This window comes from Oncorhynchus keta, chromosome 14, assembly GCF_023373465.1.
Source record: "Oncorhynchus keta strain PuntledgeMale-10-30-2019 chromosome 14, Oket_V2, whole genome shotgun sequence".
In the NCBI taxonomy this organism is placed as follows: domain Eukaryota; kingdom Metazoa; phylum Chordata; class Actinopteri; order Salmoniformes; family Salmonidae; genus Oncorhynchus; species Oncorhynchus keta.
In genome coordinates, this window is record NC_068434.1 from 40,011,104 (window position 1) to 40,036,560 (window position 25,457).

At 43.6% G+C, this 25,457-nt stretch overlaps 1 protein-coding gene across 1 annotated transcript in view; it reads right to left on the reverse strand.

Annotated features, from left to right (window-relative positions):
• Nucleotides 1–24,935, reverse strand: part of tacr1a (tachykinin receptor 1a) — a 38,390-nt gene extending 13,455 nt beyond the window's left edge. The window contains exons 1-2 of the mRNA XM_052461757.1: nucleotides 24,141–24,935; nucleotides 6,919–7,113 (exon numbers count right to left, since the gene is read on the reverse strand). Of these exons, the coding sequence (XP_052317717.1) occupies nucleotides 6,919–7,113; nucleotides 24,141–24,550 (605 nt within the window). The 5' untranslated portion in view covers nucleotides 24,551–24,935. The remainder of the gene's footprint in view (nucleotides 1–6,918; nucleotides 7,114–24,140) is intronic.
• Nucleotides 24,936–25,457: the final 522 nt, after the last annotated feature.

Consider the following 25,457-nt stretch of genomic DNA (forward strand, 5'->3'; position numbering starts at 1 on the left):
TCCAAATACGGACACGTAGAAAGAATGTGTATATCAGGCCAGCTTTTCCATTCTTACCTCCCCGTGACTCTGTCAGCAAAGCATTTGTTTAATTTCCCTGACAGTTTTCAGGGTTGTTGTTGTCACTAGGATAACTATTTTCTTCAGGGGAATATTTCAAAAGGTAGCAGGGCTTGTCAGTGTGTTGTGTTTTGGCAGGCTGAGGATCTGACTGTTTTGCAGGTCCTTATCAGGGTCACTTCACTTGGAGACTGTGAGTCAGACAGCATTTTAGTATTTTGCAACACCCATCACAAGCAGCTGAGGATATCATATGTCGTCGACGCACTCATGCAGACACACTCGCCAGGCAGACCCATGCATTGACACACAGACATGCCATAGACATACACAGAGGAAGACACACTAATGCATGCACACAAACTGGCAAACACGTACAGTTACACACATACACTAGTAGAAAAAAAAGGTGCTATTTACAACCTAAAAGGTTTCTTCAGCTGTCCCAATTGATCAACACTTTGAAGAACCATTTTTGGTTCCAAGTAGAACCATTTTGGTTCCAGGTAGAAGCCTTTTTGGTTCAATGTTGAACACAGGAGGTTGGTGGCACCTTAATTGGGAAGGATGGACTCGTGGTAATGGTTGGAGCGAAATAAATGGAATGGATAACACATGGTTTCCATGTCTTCGATGCCATTCCATTTGCTCCATTCCAGCATTTATTATGAGCAGTCCTCCCCTCAGCAGCCTCCACTGATGTAGAACCCTTTCCACATGGATCCCAAAAGGGTTCTACCTGGGTTCTACCTGGAAGTGTACAGATGTAAGATCTTTTAGCCAGTTTGCTACAGCAAGACAAATAATCCTGCAGACACAGGAAATGTGAATTATTATGTGGATTGTAATTATTGGACATCATTGTAGGGGTTGATACATATTTCATAAGGGATAATTAAGTCTGAGATTTCAAAGTGGAAATTAGAAACTTCAGAAGTTCTCCTGCAACAAGGTGATCAAATTAAGATCCTACAAATGAAGATGCTGAAAATGAAAACACACATGCGCACACACACACACACACACACACACACACACACACACACACACACACACACACACACACACACACACACACACACACACACACACACACACACACACACACACACACACACACACACGTACAGTTTGGTGGAAGTTTGTAGAAAAATTAAAATTTGGTTATAAAAACTATTGTCTGTCTAAAGAACTGTCAGTACTTCCAGGAGAGCCTGTTGTGGGTATAAGGCAATTTACAAAAATCAGTGCGGCCTTGAGCAAACTTCCCCGGAATACGTAATGAGCCCGGTGGCTGCCTGCATCTTGCCTCTCCTCTCCCATCTTCTCCTCTCCTCTCATCTCCTCTCTCTCCCCCCATCCTCTCTTCTCCCTTAAGCCTCCTGCCCCCTGCCTCCTGCTCGCTGGGCTAGCAGACAAGAGAAGTCAGACAAGAGAAGTGAGTGTCTGTCACCTAACTGTCACAGCACAGTAATCAATAAACATCCTGCCAAATAAAGTCACACTGGGAGGAATGATACATCAACTTTACAGTTTACAGTTACAGCACATCAAGGTCCAATAGCCCATCCAGAAAATATTCACCATGTACAGTACTTGCTGCTCATTATTTGTCTGTCTTCTCTTCCTGCCTGACTGTCCAGCCAAGCTCTAGACTGGATCTCAACGTTTGTCTGTGTTCTGTTGCGCCATGTGTGGGCCGCTGTTGCTGTTCTTTGGACATTGCTGGGAGAAGAGAATGAAGCCTGGGCGTGTGCAGAGGGAGATGAATGTAGTGGCTGAGGTAACATGACACCCTGCACAATGCTGCTGGTTTACTGGCATAGGTCAAAGACAAGCTCTTTAGGTACCCAATTTAGGGGACGGGGGGAACAGAGAGAACGGGGTGTGCTTGCTCAGGATGGTCTGTGTGTGTCACTTTGTGTGTGTCTTTTTCTCTTTCTATATTACTCACCCTCTCTTCCTCTCTCTCTCAATATGTGTGCGTGTGTGTGTGTGTGTGGGGGGGGTCACTGTGTGTCTAACTATCTGTGTATGTGTGTGTGTGTGGGAGTGGGAGGGGGTGTAACTGTGTGTCTATCGCTCTGTATATTAGTGTGTGTATAGAAAAGGTCTGTGCACAGCTGTGTATGCGGCTGTGCTCAAACCCGCACACGGGCGTGTGTGAAGCGTACTTGTCTGAGTGTGTGATCATACTGTTGGAAACTGAATCTTCGGTAAGTTTGTGACATTGCTATTTATACCCTCCCCGTGGCCTTACTCCCTAATTCCTGCTCACTGAGAGGGGGCCATAGTGACGGTGGCAGAGGGGCAGCACACACACACACAACCACACACTCACACCATCCCACACATTGCTTGGACTGGAGGGTCAGCCATAATCAAATGTGTCAATTACAGCAGCGGAGGGGCTGGCTGAATTACAACCACACCAAAGCTCCGCTCACTTAGCCCTCATGTGTCAGTGATTACAGTTTCATTGAAAAAGTAATAAGTGCCACAGCGATTCCTACATGAACATTCTAATTGCCATCGTGCTATTTATGACAAATGGTCACAATGTGGAAGGGTGGGAGCCTGGACAGCCAGACTGAATGACAATGGCATTTGGAGACAAAGAGAGCAACCCTAAAATGCTGTGGTGTTGATGTGCTGAGAGCAGAGGGGCTGCTGTTGATCAGATCAGAGCTGGAGGCTGTGCGTTTATCAGCTCACTGGATGTCGGAAGGTTACGACTGCAGTCAAACAAATACATTGAGAGCCACAGGGTGGGGAGCACTTTCCCACTGTTAAGAGTAAATGTGCCTTACTCGTGCTAGAATAATTCCTTGAATCTCCAGGTCTCAGGTCTCTCTCTTTGTCACTCTCTCTCTCTCGCACTCTCTACAGTGTGGCCATCAGAGGATTTCAACCTTCAGCTGAAGCTGCCATACACCTTCATGGCTTTTACACACACACACACACACACACACACACACACACACACACACACACACACACACACACACACACACACACACACACACACACACACACACACACACACACACACACACACACACACACACACACACACACACACACACACACACACACACACACACACAGTAATACATTTTCACAGCAGTGGCGGTCGGTGACGTTTACAATTAGGGAGGACGATTAATTTTTGTTATGAGCATGGCCTTATTTCTATTACATTATATTGGATGACTGTCATTCATATTCCATTCACCCAGCTCAATGTTACATCGATGGGTTTAGGCTAGTACATGATACTCAAATGTTCCCTATACCCATCATGAGTTGCTACAACCTAGCCTATGAATGAACGTTTACAACGTAGATGCACAGGTCGAAAGAACATTTTTAGTAATCAAGGTGACAGACAGTGACACATTCAATACCGCCTTGCACACTCTTGCCTGCATCTAGCTCATCTAGGCTTTAATTATTAGTCCAACAGTTGCAAACAAGACGTTCCATTGGACAAATTCAGGTATGTTTATCCCCGTTTTATTCCGTTTGCTTACGTTTTAGAAATGTTTTTAAACAGAATCGGCGGAATTAACACACCTCTTATCACACGCAAACACAGTTCACTTTAATAGCAGCCACATGCAAACAGCATGATAATTTTGCTCATTGTATAATTCCTTCTCGCATCTACTCGCTCTCCTCCTCTAACTTTTCCACTTCGCTTGCGGATTTCAGTGCACAACACATCATCTGTCTGTGACCAGGCAAAAAAAACGTTCCAAGCCAAACCTTCATTTCATAACCACTACCTGCTACACACAGCCTATATAATTGTCACCATATTAGCATATTACCATATAACGTCATAGTCAACATAACTACTAGAACTAATGCATTAGTAAACCCGCTACAATCACGCAGTACAGTCAGCAAGCAGTTTAGCAGTTATACCCGGCGGAACCCGGTGGCAATAAATTAATAAAACCAAAAGCTTACCTTGACTTGGAAGAGTTCCAGTGTTGGATAGGCATAGCCAGCTCGCTAACATAGCAACCCTCTCTGTTTGAGCCGGGTGTTTGAGTAGGCTAAACTAGCAATTTGCATACGCTAGCTTAGTGAAACAAAGTGAAAAAATACATTCTACGAAATATCTCTATCTCTCTCTTTCTCTCACTCTCTCTCTTGTTTCTCCTTAATTTTTAAAGAAATGTAATTGTTCAAAACTATTGCCTTTCTCTCTCTGAGTCACTTACTCACCACATGTTATGCACTGCAGTGCTAGCTAGCTGTAGCTTATGCTTTCAGTACTAGATTCATTCTCTGCTCATCTGATTTGATTGACAAAATGTCAGTAAATACTGCAAGAACTTGGAAAGTTGACATAATTTCTGTGTAAGTTTATGGAAGGGCGTGAGAACCATAAGTCTCCTAATTTTTCTATTGAAGTCAGCGTACCCAGAGGAGGACGGAAACTAGCTGTCTTCAGGCTACACCATGGTGCTACGCTATAGAGTGCTGTTGAGGCTGCTGTAGACCTTCATTGCAAAACAGTGTGTTTTAATCAATGATATGGTGATGTAAATATATTTCGCATAGTTTTATCTAATAAGGATAACTTAATATTTCACTATTTTTATTTGTATGAAATTCACTGAGGAGGATGGGCCTCCCCTTCCTATTCTGAGGAGACTCCACTGCTTCATAGCTTTTAGTTTGCCATACATTATGGGGTGAAGAGAACCAAGGAGAGCGTTGGGAAGCGGTCCCGGTGACAGACTTGCTATTCTATTCCCCACAGTGCAAATCAAATACAGCATACAATTATAGGTGTGAAGTGCTAATATTATAGGTGTGAAGTGCTAACATGAACTCCTTATATATACAAAGCACTTCACGCCTATAATTGTATTGTCCATTGAAAAGGGGAAAGGAGATACCTCGTGAGTACAACTGAACGCATTCAACCGAAATGTGTCTTCCTCATTTAACCCAACCCTCTGAATCGGGGTATGACAACCGTAATCTTTCCGTTCTATTTTGGTAACGTAAGGAAGGAAGCAATGTAGAGGAAAGGTTGGGCAGAATATCACTCAGTCAGACACGTGTCGAATGGTGTCACTTTCCTGCTTCATGTTCAACTGTGAAGCACAGCAAAACAGTGTGAAAGATGAGAGTTGAGAGCGATGAGAGTTGAGAGCGGGGCGAATGGAAGAATGAATGCGAGAGGCTCAGATCCAATGATTCAGCAATAACATCTAAACTGCCAAAGCCCCCTACAATACAAATAATACTCTGTTCAATATCTGGCTACCCATATTCACCTGATACTGCAGCTCAGAATGTGTCTACTGGCTTCGCAATCACACCAATAAATAATACTCTGTTCAATATCTGGCTACCCATATTCACCTGATACTGCAGCTCAGAATGTGTCTACTGGCTTCGCAATCACACCAATAAATAATACTCTGTTCAATATCTGGCTACCCATATTCACCTGATACTTCAGCTCAGAATGTGTCTACTGGCTTCGCAATCACACCAATAAATAATACTCTGTTCAATATCTGGCTACCCATATTCACCTGATACTTCAGCTCAGAATGTGTCTACTGGCTTCGCAATCACACCAATAAATAATACTCTGTTCAATATCTGGCTACCCATATTCACCTGATACTGCAGCTCAGAATGTGTCTACTGGCTTCGCAATCACACCAATAAATAATACTCTGTTCAATATCTGGCTACCCATATTCACCTGATACTGCAGCTCAGAATGTGTCTACTGGCTTCGCAATCACACCAATAAATAATACTCTGTTCAATATCTGGCTACCCATATTCACCTGATACTGCAGCTCAGAATGTGTCTACTGGCTTCGCAATCACACCAATAAATAATACTCTGTTCCCTTCCAACAATGTTTTGTTAAGGTTAGACACAGGGTATGTAGTCTGCATGCACTCTCAGTCGAGTCTGCGTCTCAAATGGCACTCTCATTCCCTTTATGGTGCACGACTTTCGACCAGAGCTATATGGGCCTTAGTCAAAGGTAGTGGACTATAAAGGGAAAAGGGTGCCATTTGGGATGTTCTCTCGGTCCTTTCAGTTTGTTTATTGCTTTCGATGGATGGAGCTAAGAGGATAATATGAAATCTGCCCTGTGTTTGGACAGCTACAAGATAATGGAATTGGGCTTTTTATGTTTAACCCAAGCTGCTCTTGAGTGGAGACACAATTCGAGGAATTTGGAATCGATAGTGAAGGCAAATAAAATATTTGATCTGTTAGGCAACAGAATAGTAAACAGCAGAATGTCTTGGCCTATCTTTTATATGCTCTGCTGAAGACATGAAGAAGTCGACACAGGGGGCCTTAACTCTCCGCTGCGTTCGATAACAGTCATCATTAGCACTGTATTTAAAACAGAGTCAAACTGCTGCTTTAATAATAAATAGTGAGAGAAGTGTAAACTGTATCGTCATGTCTTCTACTGTTTACATCTGAAGTGATATTTTCCCTGCACAGGTGTACTTGATAAAAAGCTTTTGGTGTTTTTTGTTTTCTTTCATCGAGAAACAGAAAAGAAACAAAGCATTTTTGTTCCATGCTGCTTTTATTTACTGGCTAGTGTATATCAACGACCCTCATGCATTTGTTCTCCATTCAAAGTAATCAGGAGTGTTTAGTTTAGTGATTAGTGGAAATGCCCACGCACACAAACGCACACAAACACTCTCTCTCTCTCTCTCTCTCTCTCTCTCTCTCTCTCTCTCTCTCTCTCTCTCTCTCTCTCTCTCTCTCTCTCTCTCTCTCTCTCTCTCTCTCTCTCTCTCTCTCTCTCTCTCACACACACATTTATAAAGGAAACTCACATAATTCTGTAGTCGAAGCCAGAGTATTCGGGCCACTCGATGTAGCAGATGATTCGTCCAGGCAGCTCTTCTGTCACTGAGTAGTAGTACTGAGGGAAGGCCAGGAGCAGAGCCAGTACCCAGATCACTCCCACGATCACCTTGGTCTCTGTGGACGACATACGCTGCTGCAAGGGGTGGATGATGGCCATGTACCTAGGAAAAGAGGAGAGAAAAGAGGGTCAAACACATGTTCAGGAAGATACAAGGTGAAGATCTGCACACATACACACACACAGTGGTGTAAAGTACTTCTTTAAAAATACCTTAAAGTACTATTTAAGCATTCTTTTTGTGGTATCTGTACTTTACATTACTATTTATATTTTTGAATACTTTTACTTTCACTTCACTACATTTCTAAAAAAATAATGTACTTTTTACTCCATACAATTTCCCTGACACCCAAAAGTACAAGTTAAAATTTGAATGCTTAGCAGTACAGGAAAAAGGTCCATTTCACACACCTATCAAGAGAACGCCCCCTGGTCATCCCTACTGCCTCTGATCTGGTGGACTCAATAAACATAAATGCTTCCTTTGTAAATTATGTCTGTGCTGGAGTTGCCCCTGGCTGTCAAAAAAAAGTTATAAAAAAGGAAATTGTGCCATCTGGCTTGTTAAATATAAGCAATTGTCACACCCTGACCATAGTTTGCTTTGTATGTTTCTATGTTTTGTTTGGTCAGGGTGTGATCTGAGTGGGCATTCTATGTTGTGTGTCTAGTTTGTCTGTTTCTGTGTTTGGCCTTATATGGTTCTCAATCAGAGGCAGGTGTTAGTCAGTGTCTCTGATTGGGAACCATATTTAGGTAGCCTGTTTGGTGTTGGGGTGTGTGGGTGATTGTTCCTGTCCTGTGTAGTTTCACCAGATAGGCTCGGTCACTTTGTTTTTTTATTATTTTTTTTTACACTTGTTTTGGAAGAGAAGATGGTGTGGAGATTGTGCTAAATACATCAACACGGTCGGTCCCTGGGATTGGGCTGGCCAACACGATTCGTTTTGCTTGGAAGGAAAAGGAGTTGGAGCCTTTAGGACGGGAATCCTTTGGAAGGATAATATTGATGGGGTCTCTAAAGCTGACGGTGAAGGATGTGTTTTGTTTCCAAGGCAACTCGTTGGAGGGAGCATACGACGTGGCACTATATACAGAGGAAAAACACGATGATATCCTGAGAAGGGCAAGAGCAGTGGGAGGTGAGAGGCCGATGTGCCACTACGAAATAACAAGCCTGGCGAAGAATAACTTTAGGGTTGTAACTGTCAACATTTACAACCCTTACGTTAAGGACGAAGAGGTGAGGGCTTTTCTGGGGAGATACATGGATAACGTCTCCTCAGCAAGGCACCTCAAAGACTCCCTTGGGTTTTGGAATTGGAGGAGAGGCTTCCAGGCCCTCCTCAGAGAGGACCCAAAGGGACATGGTGGCTACCTCCATCCTCCTGCTATGTTCTCCTGAGGGGCTGACAGGGGGACGTTGTTTTATGCACGTCAGCCCCCATTTTGCAGGCGCTGTATGGCCTACGGTCACATATTTGCCTCGTGCAGTACAAGAAAATGCAGATTTTGTGCATCTGAGGATCACGAGGCGAGGGATTGTGACAAGCCTAAGACGTGCCCCCCCCCTTAAAAGATTTAGATGCACTATTGTAAAGTGGCTGTTCCACTGGATGTCATAAGGTGAATGCACCAATTTGTAAGTCGCTCTGGATAAGAGCGTCTGCTAAATGACTTAAATGTAAATGTAATGTAAATGTGCCATGGGTGTGGCTCGTCAGCACACCTGTGGCGGGGGTGCCCGGCCCGTCAGAGGTCATATGCGTCTGCGGCTGGGGGGAGTAGGAGCGGGGGATGGGGGAAGAAGAGGAGGGGAAGGAAGCACGCCTCATGACCAGAGTACAGGTCCAGAGGGGAAGGCCACAAGGAAGGAGGAGGAGCAAGAATCGGGGGATGGAAGAGAGAAGGAAACGGAAGGCACAGGAGTAGGAGAACCAGGAAAAGTGGAGGAAGAAGGCAACTGAGTGGAGGAGCATGAGAGAGAAGAAAGCGAGGGAGGAGTGGTGGAGAAGGAGATGGTGGAAGAGCAAGTGGACTGGGGGGAAAGTGCCCTGGTGGAAGAGATGAGGGGTATGGTGGAGGAGCTGGCGGGGGGAGGGGGGTGGTATCTCTCCACTGCCGCCATCACCAAAGAAGAGAATGAAGAGGAGGGTGCGATTGGCCGACAGTGAGGGGGAGGGGATGGCCAAGAGAGTGATGGGGGTGGGAGAAACCTCTGGGTTGCTGCTGGTTTCCCCAGGCCCTCAACTTCTGTTGGGTGGGGACACACCTAACAAGACTCAGGACTGGGTACAGGAGGAGGTGGGGAGTTTTTTGTTTGGGGACTCAGCCTCCCCAATTTTTTTCCAAACCAGCTGCAACACTGCGGAGGGGGAGGATTGTGGGGGTAGACCCAGGGTGCAGGGCACCCCGGAGCCAAACACTATTCCTGCATCCTGGGATGGTGTGATGGAGGAAGAGGGGGGGGATGTCGGGATTACGGATGGTGTTCTCACCGGTAGATATGGAGCAGGGGAGCATCGGGTGAGTCTCCTGTTTTTATTTCTGTCTGGGTTTAGAATTTGAGTGTATTACATGTTTTTATTTATTTACATGTTTTAGTCTAATTTTACTTTTGTTAGTTTAAATGTAAGGGGTTTAAGGGATTTTGTTAAGAGGAGGGCGGTTTTTAGTTATTTGGAGGGTGTGGGGTTTGGTTTGTTTTTTACAGGAGGTTCACCTGAGGGATGGAGGGGATGTTAGTAGGTTTAAGAGGGAGTGGGACAAGGGGGAGTCGGTTTGGGGTGTTGGGGGGGTGCACTCATCGGGGGTAGGGATTTTGTGTGGGCACAGGGAGATAAAAGTGGAGGATTCTTTTGTGGTAATGCAGGGGAGGGTTATAGGGGTGGATGTCACGATAAGGGATTGTAAATTTAGATTAGTGGTGGTGTATGGGCCACAGGTGGTGGCAGACAGGAGGGAGATGGTGGACTGTTTGACGCCCCTGTGTGTCACAAATAGGAAATTAGTGATAGGGGGGATTTTAATACAGATTTAGGAAGAGGGGGGGATAGCAGTGCGGGCGCCATTGCCAGGCTAATGGCTTGCCATGGTCTGGTAGATGGTGGTCTGCACACTACTCCGAAAATGGACGTTCCTACATGGCGCAACTCCAGGGGGGTTGAGCGGAGGCTCGACTATATTTTTGTACCCAGGTCTTTGGGTAAGTTGTCTGGGCGGCTGTTGCCTATTTTCTTTTCGGATCACGACGGGGTGCTCCTGCAGGTGGGGTCGCCAGTCTGCCTCTTTTGGTAGGGGGTACTGGAAGCTAGATCGGGATGTGCTGGAGGAGCACGCTTTTGTTGACGGGTTTTATGGTTTCTTTTGGAGGCTTGAGGGCCTCCGGTCCATGTGCGAGGGGGTGTTAGAGTGGTGGGAATTAGTTAAGGTGAGGATTAGGGCTTTTATAATAGGGTATTGCAAGAGGAAAAAAAGGAGGAGAGGAGGGAGGTGGATCGTATCCAAAGGTTAATTGAACTCGAATACGAGGCAGGCAACCTCGGTGGGTCGTTTGACTGGGAGAGATCCGCAACCCTAAAGGCGCAGCTCAGGGAGTTGCAGGAGCGGAAGGCTCAAGCTTTCCTGGAGCGTACGCATAGTGGCTTTCTAGAACATAATGAGACTTGTTCTGCTATGTTCTTTAAGTTGGTTAGGGCAAGACAGAGTAGGAAGGTAATGCATGGTGTTAGGGAAGAAAATGGTAGTATAGTTAGAGAACCAGAGGATATGGTCAGGGTGACAACTGATCATTTCCAAGGTTTATTTAAGGAAAGGGAAATAGATGTAGAGCAGGGAAATGTGTTTTTAAACACTTGTCCAGGCGGTTGCCGGAGGACATTAGAGAAGTGATGGAGGCCCAGATCTCACTAGAAGAGGTTGAGCGCTCTTAGGAGGATGGGAAAAGGGAAGGTGCCTGGGATGGATGGGCTGCCGGCTGAGTTTTATCTCAAGTTTTGGGGTATACTTGGACCAGTGGTCCTCGAAGTCTTGAAGGCCATCCTTGAGACGGGGTCCCGGGGGATCAATGGCTGTTGGTGTGCTGTCACTTTTATATAAGAAGGGGAAGTAACAGACCTTGGCAACTGGCGGCCGTTGACCATGCTGTGTGTAGATTACAAGCTACTTGCAAAGGTTTTAGCAGACCGGTTGCGCACAGCCCTTACCTACGTCGTTCATGAGGATCAGACGTGCGTGGTAGAGGGCCGCTCTATTAGATGGAACCTACAGTTAATCAGGGACTCCATCGCTTGGGTTGAAGATAGAGGACTGCCTTTTATGGTAGCAGCGCTAGATCAGGCGAAAGCGTGAATAGATCCTTTTTATTCAGAGTGTTAGGTCGATTAGGATTTGGGGAGAAGTTTATAGGATGGATTCGTACATTATATGTCGGAGCGGGGTGCCGAGTTAGTGTAAATAGTCACTTGGGTGACGTTTTTGACCTCTCGTCTGGGGTCAGGCAGGGGTGCCCACTCTCAGCTCTCCTCTTCGTTCTGTACATGGAGCCTCTGGGGGCTGCCATTAGGGCAGACACAGGGGTGGAAGGTTTTCTGATCCCTGGAAGTGGTGGGCTGCGTGTTAAGATAACGCAGTACACTGACGACACTTCCTTGCTGTTGTGCAAGGACTCGTGCCTGACAAGGTCCCTTGCCATCTTTGGGGATTTCACCCGAGCATCGGGAGCAGTTCTGAACCATGCAAAATCTTCCGTCAAGTTTTTCGGAAGATGGCGCGGTAGAACGGATGTGCCTGGGGGGTTATCTCTCTGTGAGGGGGCCCTGAGGATTCTCGGGGTCCATTTTGAGACCTCCGGCTCAGCGACGCTAAACTGGAACATGCGTATCGCAGTGGTACAGAGGAAGCTAGCAATGTGGAAAGCTAGGTATTTGTCTTTTATGGGCAAATTCCTGGTCCTAAAGGTGGATGTGTTGCCGTCTCTTTTGTATCTGGCATACATCTACCCATTGCCGGCTTGTCTGAGGAGGCCTCTAGTGAGGCTTGTGTTTCAGTTTATGTGGAGTGGCAGGTGCGAGTGGGTCGCCAGGGCACGCATGATCTGTCCCATCGGGGAGGGAGGTAGGGGGGTACCACATTTCCCCCTCAAGCTGGACACAATTTGTTTATTTCTTGTTAACGGAGCTTGCTCAGCCAGTGATACACCCGTCCGGTTACCTCCTGCGGGTGTTTTTCTCGTATCAGGCGAGAAGCATAATGGTGTGGTCTAACACGGGTCCTCGGGCGGAACAGCTGCCGTGGCACTTTGGTCATGCGGCCAAGTGGCTGCGTGGGCACCCTGAGGTTGAAGTTGCCCGAGTAGGTTTAGATCATAGGCACCTGTACGAGGAGGTCAGAAAGGCAGGGAGTCCGGCGCCTGTAGTGGGCGTCTCGGAAGTGGTCTGGGAGGAGTGCAGGCGCGGGGTCTGGACAACAGGCTCAAGGACCTGAATTGGTTGAGCCTTCATAAGTGTTTGCCGGTACGTTCCATCTTGTACCGGTATAGTTTGGTGCAATCCCCCACCTGTCCAAGATACTCTTGTGGCAGGGAGGAGACTGTGCGCCATGTCTTTTGGGACTGTGCCTTTGCCGGAGTAGTATGGGCTAGGGCACGGGTGTTGTTAGGTTTGGTAAAGGGGGATTTTGTATTGACGTGGGCCAGGTTAGAGAGGGGTGTAGGGAGAGCGAGAGGGACGGATAGGGACAGGTTTCTGCTCTGGCTTCTCATGCGTCTCTTTAAACAGGGGCTGTGGGAAGCAAGGCAGAACAGAACATTTGAATGTATTTTTCCATTGAAATGTGTTATGCTGCCAGACTCAGAAGATGGAAAATATGTGGTATTCGGGATGGCTTTAGGGGATAGCTTGCAACTTGTAAACAATGACACATTCCTATGAGTACTATTGTAACACTAATGTCAAATAATACATTATATACTGTAATACAGTTGAAGGCAGAACTTTACATGCACCTTAGCCAAATACATTTAAACTCAGTTTCACAATTCCTGACATTTAATCCTAGTAAATGTTCCCTGTCTTAGGTCAGTTAGGATCACCATTTTATTTTAAGAATGTGAAATGTCAGAATAATAGTAGAGAGAATTATTTATTTTCAGCTTTTATTTCTTGCATCACATTCCCAGTGGGTCAGAAGTTTACATTCACTCAATTACTATTTGGTAGCATTGCCTTTAAATTGTTTAACTTGGGTCAAACGTTTCAGGTAGACTTCCACAAGCTTCCCACAAAAGTTGGGTGAATTTTGGCCCATTCCTCATGACAGAGCTGGTGTAACTGAGTCAGGTTTGTAGGCCTCCTTGCTCGCACATGCTTTTTCAGTTCTGCCCACACATTTTCTATAGGATTTAGGTTAGGGCTTTGTGACGGCCACTCCAATACCTTGACTTTGTTGTCCTTAAGCAATTTTGCCACAACTTTGGAAGTATGCTTGGGGTCATTGTCCATTTGGAAGACCCATTTGCGATCAAGCTTTAACTTCCTGACTGATGTCTTGACATGTTGCTTTAATATATCCACATAATTTGCATTCCTCAATATGCCATCTATTTTGTGAAGTGCACCAGTCCCTCCTGCAGCAAAGCAGCCTCACAACATGATGCTGCCACCTCCATGCTTCACGGTTAGGATGGCTTGCAAACCTCTCCCTTTTTCCTCCAAACATAACGATGGTCATTATGGCCAAACAGTTCCATTTTTGTTTCATCAGACCAGAGGACATTTCTCCAAAAGGTACGATCTTTGTCCCCATGTGCAGTGGCAAACAGTACAGTCTGGCTTTTTAAAATGGCAGTTTTGGAGCAGTGGCTTCTTCCTTGCTGAGCAGCCTTTCAGGTTATGTCGATATAGGACTCGCTTTACTGTGGATATAGATACTTTGTACCTGTTTCCTCCAGCATCTTCACAAGGTCCATTGCCATTGTTCTGGGTTTGATTGGCACTTTTCGCACCAAGTACATTCAGCTCTAGGAGACAACGTGTCTCCTTCCTGAGCGGTATGACGGGTGCGTGGTCCAATGGTGTTTATACTTGCGTATTATTGCTTATAAAGATGAATGTGGTGCCTTCAGGCGTTATGGAGGTCTACATTTTTTTCTGAGGTCAAGCAGAGGCACTGAGTTTGAAGGTAGGCCTTGAAATACATCCACGGGAACACCTCCAATTGACTCAACTTATGTCAATTAGCCTATCAGAGGCTTCTAAAGCCATGACATAATTTTCTGGAATTTTCCAAGCTGTTTAAAGGCACAGTGAACTTAGTGTATGTAAACTTCTGACCCACTGGAATTGTGATACAGTGAATTATAAGTGAAATAATCTGTCTGTAAACAATTGTTGGAAAAATGACTCGTGTCACGCACAAAGTTGATGTCCTAACCGACTTGACAAAACTACAGCTTGTTAACAAGACATTTGTGGAGTGGTTGAAAAACAGGTTTAATGACTCCAACTAAGTGTATGTAAACTTTATTCATATGAATAATCAGATTTATAGAATTGTCCATGTGGTCTATGTTAAAGGGCACTTAATTTAATATAACAGGCTTTTAAAATTCAATATTTGTCCACAATTTCTTCCAGGGGTTGGAACTGAATTATTTTCCATGTTTCATTCTGAACAGAACCATTATTTTTTTCATTCCGTTCCACTGTTCCGACCAAAACAATAACATTCTGAAGTGGTTCAAACAATTCCTTTTTAAACCTCTGAAATATATATTTTTTTTACATTTAGCTCGAAATGAACTTACTTCACCAATCAGTGCGGATAGAGCAGCTTGCTGTGGAGCGGGTAAGCGATTGAATCTGTATAAGAAAGTCGATAACTGCATGGTTTAATCATAATGAAAGACAAAACAAACACTGTGCTGCCAGTCAGTGTAGGGCGTGAGATGCATCTGACATTTTGAGGGTGAGAGAGAACGAGAGAGGATGGAGGAAGTTTACCTTGAAGTGCTGGGGCATTTTGTTGTGACATGCATTATCTGAATTAGGCCCACAGAATTATACATATGGAGGAGCGGCTTCTCTGGAGGAACTTTTAATGTCTTTGAACTTCTGAGTCGGTTTAATGTTGGACCAGAGCAAATGACAAGCTTGTGTGTGCAGAGCAACACTAGAATTAAAAATGTCTTACATTTTTGTAGTTAATAAATCCAATGTGAAATCCTATCCTTAACTAGCATTTTAAAAAGTAAATCCATTCTTCTCTATGTAGCCCTTTCCTGCAGTCAAATGACCTAGTGGCTTCATGGGTGGGATGTTATGTCATATGTTTCATAATTTCATAATTAATCAACGTTATATTATTTGTTATATTTGAGCTTTCTTTAATGTATATAAAGTGTAATATTGGGATGCAAACTCAAAATGCAATACATTTCAATTATATATTTTACATGGTACAGGTTTTGTCTTTTTTAAGCCCATAAATAAGCATCTGTGTGAGGTGTATACTTTTGTTTCAAAGTAGATTTGTTTAAGACTACCAAGAAACACTCTGTGTGATCCTGATTTAGCCCATTGCAGTAAAAGGTCTCTCCCTAATTTCTGAATTATGCTTGTAACATAGTCAGTAGTCTACAGTATCCTAAGCTTCAGAAGGGAGGGGCAGGCAGTCTACACACACAAACAGGCAGACGCTGGAATAAGTTTCTAAGTGACACAGTGAGGGCTTGTATGGGTGCTTTGTGATTTGTGGGGCTGGAAAAAAATGCCTTGAGCGTAAAATAATGTTATTAACCAGTTCCCATGCTTTTAAAATAATGTTCTGTTCCAGAACACTATGGATCACTTTTGTTTTCAGTTCGGGTTCTGTTCCTCAAATAATTTTGTTATTTTCCCTTTTTCGATTCTGTTCCCTGAACCGGTCGCAACCTTTTTTATTTCTACTTCAAATATCAAAGGCACATATTTAGTGGAATAACCCTTTAGTCCTAGTCCCAAATTACATCCTATTCCCTATATAGGACCAGTGACTGTTCAAAAGTAGTGCACTATATGGCATAGGTTGCAATTTGGCATGCAACCCCAAGCAAGTCCCATTCCATCAATAGACTACTGACCTAACGATATCTAACACTGTGACAGGATCGTGTCAAGCAGCACTTGAGAGTTCAATGTCTTTAACTTTCAGATTTAATCAACATCTTAATCCACCTAATAGCCCCATTTAGTCTTCTATTTGGACATTCTCCCAATAATCTTTAATTTCAAACATTCTCTGTAGTCCAACACAACTATCTTTCACATCTTGACAATCTGCTATACCTGGCTTATTGCATGAGCACACAGCTCTTGCAATCTCCTATCTTGTTTCAAGTGATACTCACAATGCTGCTTTTCCATGGTATGGGTTTAGTTTAGCTGTGTTTCTGACAACACTCTTTGAAAAGCATATAGAGGCCTGGCTTACAGGGCTAGTGTGGGTTAGCTGCTGGTGACTGATGCCAGCTTCTTTTCTGTTCACCACCTGCATACAAATACATAGATTTACATAATGTATGTTCACATGAACACACAGCAAACACACAACCCCTGTATTTCTCTTTATTTTGTATAACCTTACAACAACAGCATGGAATCACGGTTTTGGGAATCCTTTTGTCATTTTTTAAAACTAGAAATTCAGTCTGTTTTCTGGATCTACTGTTTGCCCGGAGTGTCAGCGGCATCCCTCTTTGTCTCACTTTCTTTCAAACCTGTTTTACACCTCACTTACTTTTTCGGTTTTCAACCTGGCTTTGTTGCGAATGTCTCTGGGCAATAGCAGACCCCACTGGAAGATGGTATAAATCAGGTACGGCCAACTGGGGCCCGCGGCCCCTCTTTTTTTGCTCCAGTTTCAACTGTTCTGCCTTACTATTATTCGACCATGCTGGTCATTTATGAACATTTGAACATCTTGGCCATGTTCTGTTATAATCTCCACCCGGCACAGCCAGAAGAGGACGGGCCACCCCACACATGCTCTCTCTAATTCTCTCTTTCTTTCTTTCTCTCTCTCTGAGGACCTGAGCCCTAGGACCGTGCCCCAGGACTACCTGACATGATGACTCCTTGCTGTCCCCAGTCCACCTGGCCATGCTGCTGCTCCAGTTTCAACTGTTCTGCCTTGTTATTATTCGACCATGCTGGTCATTTATGAACATTTGAACATCTTGGCCATGTTCTGTTATAATCTCCACCCGGCACAGCCAGAAGAGGACTGGCCACCCCACATAGCCTGGCTCCTCTCTAGGTTTCTTCCTAGGTTTTGGCCTTTCTAGGGAGTTTTTCCTAGCCACCGTGCTTCTACACCTGCAATGCTTGCTGTTTGGGGTTTTAGGCTGGGTTTCTGTACAGCACTTTGAGATATCAGCTGATGTACGAAGGGCTATATAATTAAATTTGATTTTAAATCCCCCCCCCCCCAAAAAAAAAAAAAAAACCTCAGTCGGAGTCTCATTTTACTGTTGCGAGTTAGAATAGTTGAATACACAAGGTGCAATTTCAAAATTTGGTTTTGCATAAGCAGTTTTTCTTTTGTAATGTCAGTCGCTGATAGTCACTCAATTAGCCCATGTCAGCTAACATTTTTTAGGTTGGTAAATTAGTCAAGCCAGCTATCTAAACTCATAGTAATAATTTTCGAATTACCGCCCAGGGGCCCCCAATTGATTTTGTTAGTCACTCTCACTCAGATATAATATGAAAAACTGCAAACATGTCTCTCCACCCTGTGGCAAAATGTATAGAATTGCAACAGTGGCCCCTCATGATGAGTTCAGATTTTGTGGCCCACACCCCCATGACAGTTGCCTGTCCCTGGTATAAATGAATGAGAGAGGCACAAGTCTAATGATCCAGCAATGACATCTAAACCACCAAAACCACTTAATACATAAGGAATAATCCAATAAAGACAACAGGCAGATGCTCTGTCCGGCTGCTCTCTCGCTCTATAAGTCTTTAAGGTGCCAACCCAATATTTAACCTTCCCGCATGCAGTGTTTTTTCTGTTTTGAATTGTTTTGGTTTGAAGGCTGAAATTTGATCAGGAATCTATTTCCCAGCTCATTGTGCTCTCAGGGGGTACTGTTGTTTTGCTGAAGATGACATAAAATCCCCATCAACAGTTGGGAGGAAATGAGCCCGGTGGCAGACCTGGCTTGAAATACTATTTGAAATCTTTAGTGTTTGAAATACGTTGAGTGTTTGTTGTTGCCTGTCTGGGGTTCCAAATAGGTGGGGTTTACAGTATTGGGACTATACAGTGGTCAATTAAGCGGCATGGTCAATTAAGCACAGATAAAGTCATTGAAATGATTTCAAATAGTATTTGAACCCAGGTCTGACGGGTGAGAGAGGTAATGCTGATTGATAGAGAAGATTTCTATTCCTGCCGGAGACATATATATATATATATATATATATACACAGTGCCTTGCGAAAGTATTCGCCCCCCTTGAACTTTGCGACCTTTTGCCACATTTCAGGCTTCAAACATAAAGATATAAAACTGTATTTTTTGTGAAGAATCAACAACAAGTGGGACACAATCATGAAGTGGAACGACATTTATTGGATATTTCAAACTTTTTTAACAAATCAAAAACTGAAAAATTGGGCGTGCAAAATTATTCAGCTCCCTTAAGTTAATACTTTGTAGCGCCACCTTTTGCTGTGATTACAGCTGTAAGTCGCTTGGGGTATGTCTATCAGTTTTGCACATCGAGAGACTGACATTTTTTCCCATTCCTCCTTGCAAAACAGCTCGAGCTCAGTGAGGTTGGATGGAGAGCATTTGTGAACAGCAGTTTTCAGTTCTTTCCACAGATTCTCGATTGGATTCAGGTCTGGACTTTGACTTGGCCATTCTAACACCTGGATATGTTTATTTTTGAGCCATTCCATTGTAGATTTTGCTTTATGTTTTGGATCATTGTCTTGTTGGAAGACAAATCTCCGTCCCAGTCTCAGGTCTTTTGCAGACTCCATCAGGTTTTCTTCCAGAATGGTCCTGTATTTGGCTCCATCCATCTTCCCATCAATTTTAACCATCTGCTGAAGAAAAGCAGGCCCAAACCATGATGCTGCCACCACCATGTTTGACAGTGGGGATGTTGTGTTCAGGGTGATGAGCTGTGTTGCTTTTACGCCAAACATAACGTTTTGCATTGTTGCCAAAAAGTTCAATTTTGGTTACATCTGACCAGAGCACCTTCTTCCACATGTTTGGTGTGTCTCCCAGGTGGCTTGTGGCAAACTTTAAACGACGCTTTTTACGGATATCTTTAAGAAATGGCTTTCTTCTTGCCACTCTTCCATAAAGGCCAGATTTGTGCAATATACGACTGATTGTTGTCCTATGGACAGAGTCTCCCACCTCAGCTGTAGATCTCTACAGTTCATCCAGAGTGATCATGGGCCTCTTGGCTGCATCTCTGATTAGTCTTCTCCTTGTATGAGCTGAAAGTTTAGAGGGACGGCCAGGTCTTGGTAGATTTGCAGTGGTCTGATACTCCTTCCATTTCAATATTATCGCTTGCACAGTGCTCCTTGGGATGTTTAAAGCTTGGGAAATCTTTTTGTATCCAAATCCGGCTTTAAACTTCTTCACAACAGTATCTCGGACCTGCCTGGTGTGTTCCTTGTTCTTCATGATGCTCTCTGCGCTTTTAAAGGACCTCTGAGACTATCACAGTGCAGGTGCATTTATACGGAGACTTGATTACACACAGGTGGATTGTATTTATCATCATTAGTCATTTAGGTCAACATTGGATCATTCAGAGATCCTCACTGAACTTCTGGAGAGAGTTTGCTGCACTGAAAGTAAAGGGGCTGAATAATTTTGCACGCCCAATTTTTTCGTTTTTGATTTGTTAAAAAAGTTTGAAATATCCAATAAATGTCGTTCCACTTCATGATTGTGTCCCACTTGTTGTTGATTCTTCACAAAAAAATACAGTTTTATATCTTTATGTTTGAAGCCTGAAATGTGGCAAAAGGTCGCAAAGTTCAAGGGGGCCGAATACTTTCGCAAGGCACTGTATATGCAGCAGTCCAACGTTGCCAAGCATTGTGTGTGTGTGCGTTTGTTTGTGTGCCCTACCCTGCGTTCATTGCTCCAGCAGTCAGCACTTCCCGCTGGACACCAGCCATAGACAACCTAAATCTAATGCTACCCACAGCCCACATCCCACAGTCCACAACCCACAACCTAAACCACTGAAGACAGAGATTTGAAGCAATATATCCTTAATTATTATAATCCAATACACATACACTACCGTTCAAAAGTTTGGGGTCACTTAGAAATGTCCTTGTTTTGAAAGAAAGTCCATAGAAATAACATAAAATTGATCAGAAATACAGTGTAGACATTGTTAATGTTGTAAATGACTATTTTAGCTGGAAACTGCAGTTTTTTTAATGGAATATTTACATAGGCGTACAGAGGCCCATTATCAGCAATCATCACTCCTGTGTCCAATGGCAGATTGTGTTAGCTAATTCAAGTTGATCATTTTAAAAGGCTAATTGATCATTACAAAACACTTTTTCAATTATGTTAGCCCAGCTGAAAACTGGTGTTCTGATTAAAGAAGCAATAATACTGGCCTTCTTTAGACTAGTTGAGTATCTGGAGCATCAGCATTTGTTGGTTCGATTCCCGGCTCAAAATAGTTAGAAACATTTTTTTTCTTCTGAAACTCGTTAGTCTATTGTTGTTCTGAGAAATGAAGGCTATTCCATACGAGAAATTGCCAAGAAACTGAAGATCTCGTACAATGCTGTGTACTACTCCCTTCACAGAACAGCGCAAATTGGCTCTAACCAGAATAGAAAGAGGAGTGGGAGGCCCCGGTGCACAACTGAGCAAGAGGACAAGTACATTTGAGTGTCTTGTTTGAGAAACAGATGCCTTACAAGTCCTCAACTGGCAGCTTCATTAAATAGTACCTGCAAAACACCCGTCTCAATGTCAACAGTGAAGAGGCGACTCCGGGATGCTAGCCTTCCTATAGAACATTTGTGGGTAGAACTGAAAAAGTGCGTGCGAGCAAGGAGACCTACAAACCTGACTCAGTTACACCAGCTCTGCCAGGAGGAATGGGCCAAAATTCACCCAACTTATTGTGGGAAGCTTGTGGAAGGCTACCTGAAACGTTTGACCCAAATTAAACAATATAAAGGCAATGCTACCAAATACTAATTGAGTGTATGTAAACGTCTGATCCACTGGGAATGTGATGAAAGAAATAAAAGCTGATATAAATCATTCTCTCTACTATTATTCTGACATTTCACATTTTTAAAATATAGTGGTGATCCTAACTGACCTAAGACAGGGAACATTTACTAGGACTAAATGTCAGGAATGGTGAAAAACTGAGTTTAAATGTATTTGGCTAAGGTGTATGTAAACTTCCAACTTCAAGTGTATGTGTGTGTGTGTGCGCACGTGTGTTATGTGAGTGTGTCTCTGGACAGATCAGCTGTAGACCTACAGTAAATATAGGCTTTATTTATCAACTCTGTATTGGCGTGTGTGACTGTGTGTGTGCAGTTCTCTTATAGGTGGGAGACGGGGTATGATGGCCTAACATGACACAGTGCAAATAAATCCAAAGTGAATAGACGGTGTGCCAGAGTCTGGTCTGGATATAGCGCTGCCGTGTTGACCCTAGACTAAATACGTTTGACCCCCAACAGTGGGGGTTCATTTCCCGCATACTCCATACATCTCTTTCTTCACAACCCTCTAACTCTCTCTTTTATTCCTTCACAACTAAATACAGAATTTTGTTCAGCTTTTTTATAAAAATCAATCAGATGAAGATAGGAGAGAAATATACAGAGATTGGCTGAATCGCTGTGACATCCCCTGAGAGTCAGGAGGAAATTAGAGAAAATTGAATGAACAAAAACAGACACAGTAGTCTTGCTGCCACAGCTGGAAGAGAACGGCATGGCTGCATTAAGATGCTCTGCACTGCAGCAGCACAATGCTGCCAAGAACACAACACACACATGCATACACACAGTGTCACACACATGCATGCTCTCTCTCTTTATCCCTCTGTCTCTCTCTCTCTCTCACACACACACACACACACACACACACACACACACACACACACACACACACACACACACACACACACACACACACACACACACACACACACATACACACACATACACACACACACATACACATAGCGTCACCCCACACGCACACACACAAATACATTGACACGAGGAGGAGGGGGGTGACAGAGTCACTACAGGCTTGGTTTTGCATCTGCCTTGCTGTGAATATGTGTACAGCATAGCATGGGAGTAACATGGAGGTGATGCCTCAAAGCAGCAGATGCTGGAACTATGAGAGAGGCAATTAAGTGGAGACGCTCATCACAATCACCTGGCACGTAGCACACTCTACTGCTTTTCTATGGGGCATTAGAGAGACATTTCCCATACAAGGGGAATACATGGAAAGACGCATCATTTGATCTATATATATCATTTGATCTATATGTTGTTTGTGGTGTTTTTCCTCCATATGTTACACATTAAAGTCTCTGCGCCATGATTATTTCGCTCCCTCTGTTTACTGGAAATGTAGAATAAAAATGATAGACCTTACCAATGACATCTTGCGTACACGATCATGAGGAGACAGGATTCATTAGGCAGGTTTATAAGAGTGGTTAGATAATGGTGAATGGAGAGATGACTAGAAGCTGTGTTGTTTGAAGTATGTCTTTTAGCACCTCACATGATGCCTGTTCTCCCTGCTCTCCCTGCTCTCCCTACTCCAGGTCATCTCAAGGGTAATTACATTTCAAAACAATGCAAAGGTCAAGTACATGCAGACTCTTCTGGGAGAAAAGCAGAGCTATGCATATGCATTACAGGTTATTACCTCTGGAATACCAAGTCAGGGGGGGGTAAGAGGAGAAATCAGACAGCAGCTTTCACATGAGAATGGCTTTATCTCACTAACAGAAACAGAGGTTAATAAGAATAGCATTGTGGGGGTGAGTCTGCTTAAAACAACAGCCTGGATATAAACACAAGAGTGAGGTCGCACACACACACACACACACACACACACACACACACACACACACACACACACACACACACACACACACACACACACACACACACACACACACACACACACACACACACACACACACACACACACACACACACACACACACACACACACACACACACACGTTATTGATTGGTTTGATGGTGGAGCAGCAACAGCAGCATCACCCCAGAACCAATTAATTTGAATGAATGCATTAGCTATATAACATGTCTATGTAGCCTTGGCAGAAATGTTCTTATCTTAAATGGGCAATCTGCAGTTCAAAGAGCAACAAATTGGGCGCCCAGCCAATGTTTTGGTGAACAGCTGAGGGATAGGGCTGGAGGAATGTAACCACTCTTAAATTCATAGACAGACCTATGGATTCAAGGACTGACCATTGACGATATCAACATTAGGGTAAAGTTTTAACAATGTTTTGAGGCTATACAATGTTTATTTACAACTACATTGTTTACAAACAACGAAGTTAAACAAACACATATTTTGACAGTAAGCGACAGTAAGCGATATTCTTCAAGAATCAATGGGTATATATAAGGAAAAAAATTGATCTATCATTTGCTGATTGCCTCTTTGAACCTGTACACTTAAAATCTACACGGACACAGCCAGAAGAGGACTGGCCACCCCTCAAAGTCTGGTTCCTCTCTAGGTTTCTTCCTAGGTTCTTGCCTTTCTAGTGAGTTTTCCCTTGCCACTGTGACCATACATCTGCATTGCTTGCTCTCTGGGGGTTTAGGTTGGGTTTCTGTATAAGCACTCTGTGACATATGCTGATGGTAAAATGACTATAAATAAATGTGATTGAATTTTAATTTCATTGATATTACATATTTATTACAAATAGATTTGTGACAGGATCCAATTGCATTATTGTTCTGTTTTGCTTATTGTGACCATAGACAAACATTCTAGCCTATATCCATTGAAACTTCCACCCAAAACTGAACTCACCTGTCCACCGCTATCGCAGTCATAGAGTAGATACTAGCGAAGACAGCAGCGACGGGGAAGAAGTTGTGAAAGCGGCAGTACATCAGCCCGAAGTACCACTCATTGTGGACGGAATAGACGAAGTTGATAACGGTGTTGAAGGCTGACATAGACGCCTCTGCAAACGCCAGGTTCAACAGAAAATAGTTGGTCACAGTTCTCATTCGTTTATGCGCCATAATGATCCATATTACTACGACGTTCCCCACCAGAGACACAGTAACCATGCAACTGTAGGCGAAAGCCCATAGAACAATTCTCCAAACTGGTTGCACAAACTGGTTTCCGTCTAGATCAGTTCCATTGAGCCCTGAAGCGTTGGTCCAATTGCTTAGCAATGGCAAATCAGTCGTGGTGAACAAGGGATCCATTTTTTTTATTTTTTTTGTGACAAAAATAATGTTGGTCCATGCAATACCTATGACATGTACACTCAACCACTAACACCTGATTGAGTAAATGGTTAGAGATAATCTTGGTGTGTGTTGATGTCTTTCAATTTAAACTTTCTTCATCATTGCCATTCTTCTGATTCATTTGGCACAGCTAAATTAGAATGGTAAAACAATGGAATGATCACTGAAGGCGCAGCTCACACACAGAAAATTGAGAATTGTCGAAGTTATTAAAAATTGAATTTGGATAATACGATGAATATGTATTTAAGTTGACTCCACTCCGTGTGAAATTGAGATGGTCCTTGGTGTGTGGCTCTTCTCCACCGCAGCAAAAAGACATGGGGAACAGCGTCCTCGTCTCCAGCGCTGTACTCTGTACTCCGTACCCTATACTCTTGGCTCAGAGAGGTGCTCTCTCTCTCTCTCCTCTCACACAATCGACGTGCGCCAACGGGAGCGCAGCCAAGAGCGCGCATACGCGAATATCATAGATGTTCTTCAATAGTGTGTGGTAACTTGAAACGTCCATGGACTGGACAACTTGTTCAGCAAGACCAGCATACTTAAAGTAATTAATGATTGTCCAAATGTAGACAATAGAGAAGTATTTAGCCGACGAATAAAAAGACTGGTCGGTTTCTTCTATAGCAGATAAGGACTCCTGTAGTGAATGGTGGGTGTATTTCAATGGTGTAATTTATTATAGGCTCTTTACCTAACCATTTCCAATAGCTCACATTTTCTGACAGCATTCTACAAACATTCTACAGTTGAATTCGGAAGTTTACATACACTTAGGTTGGAGTCATTAAAACTTGTTTTTCAACCACTCCACAAATGTATTGTTAACAAACTATAGTTTTGTCAAGTCAGCTACTTT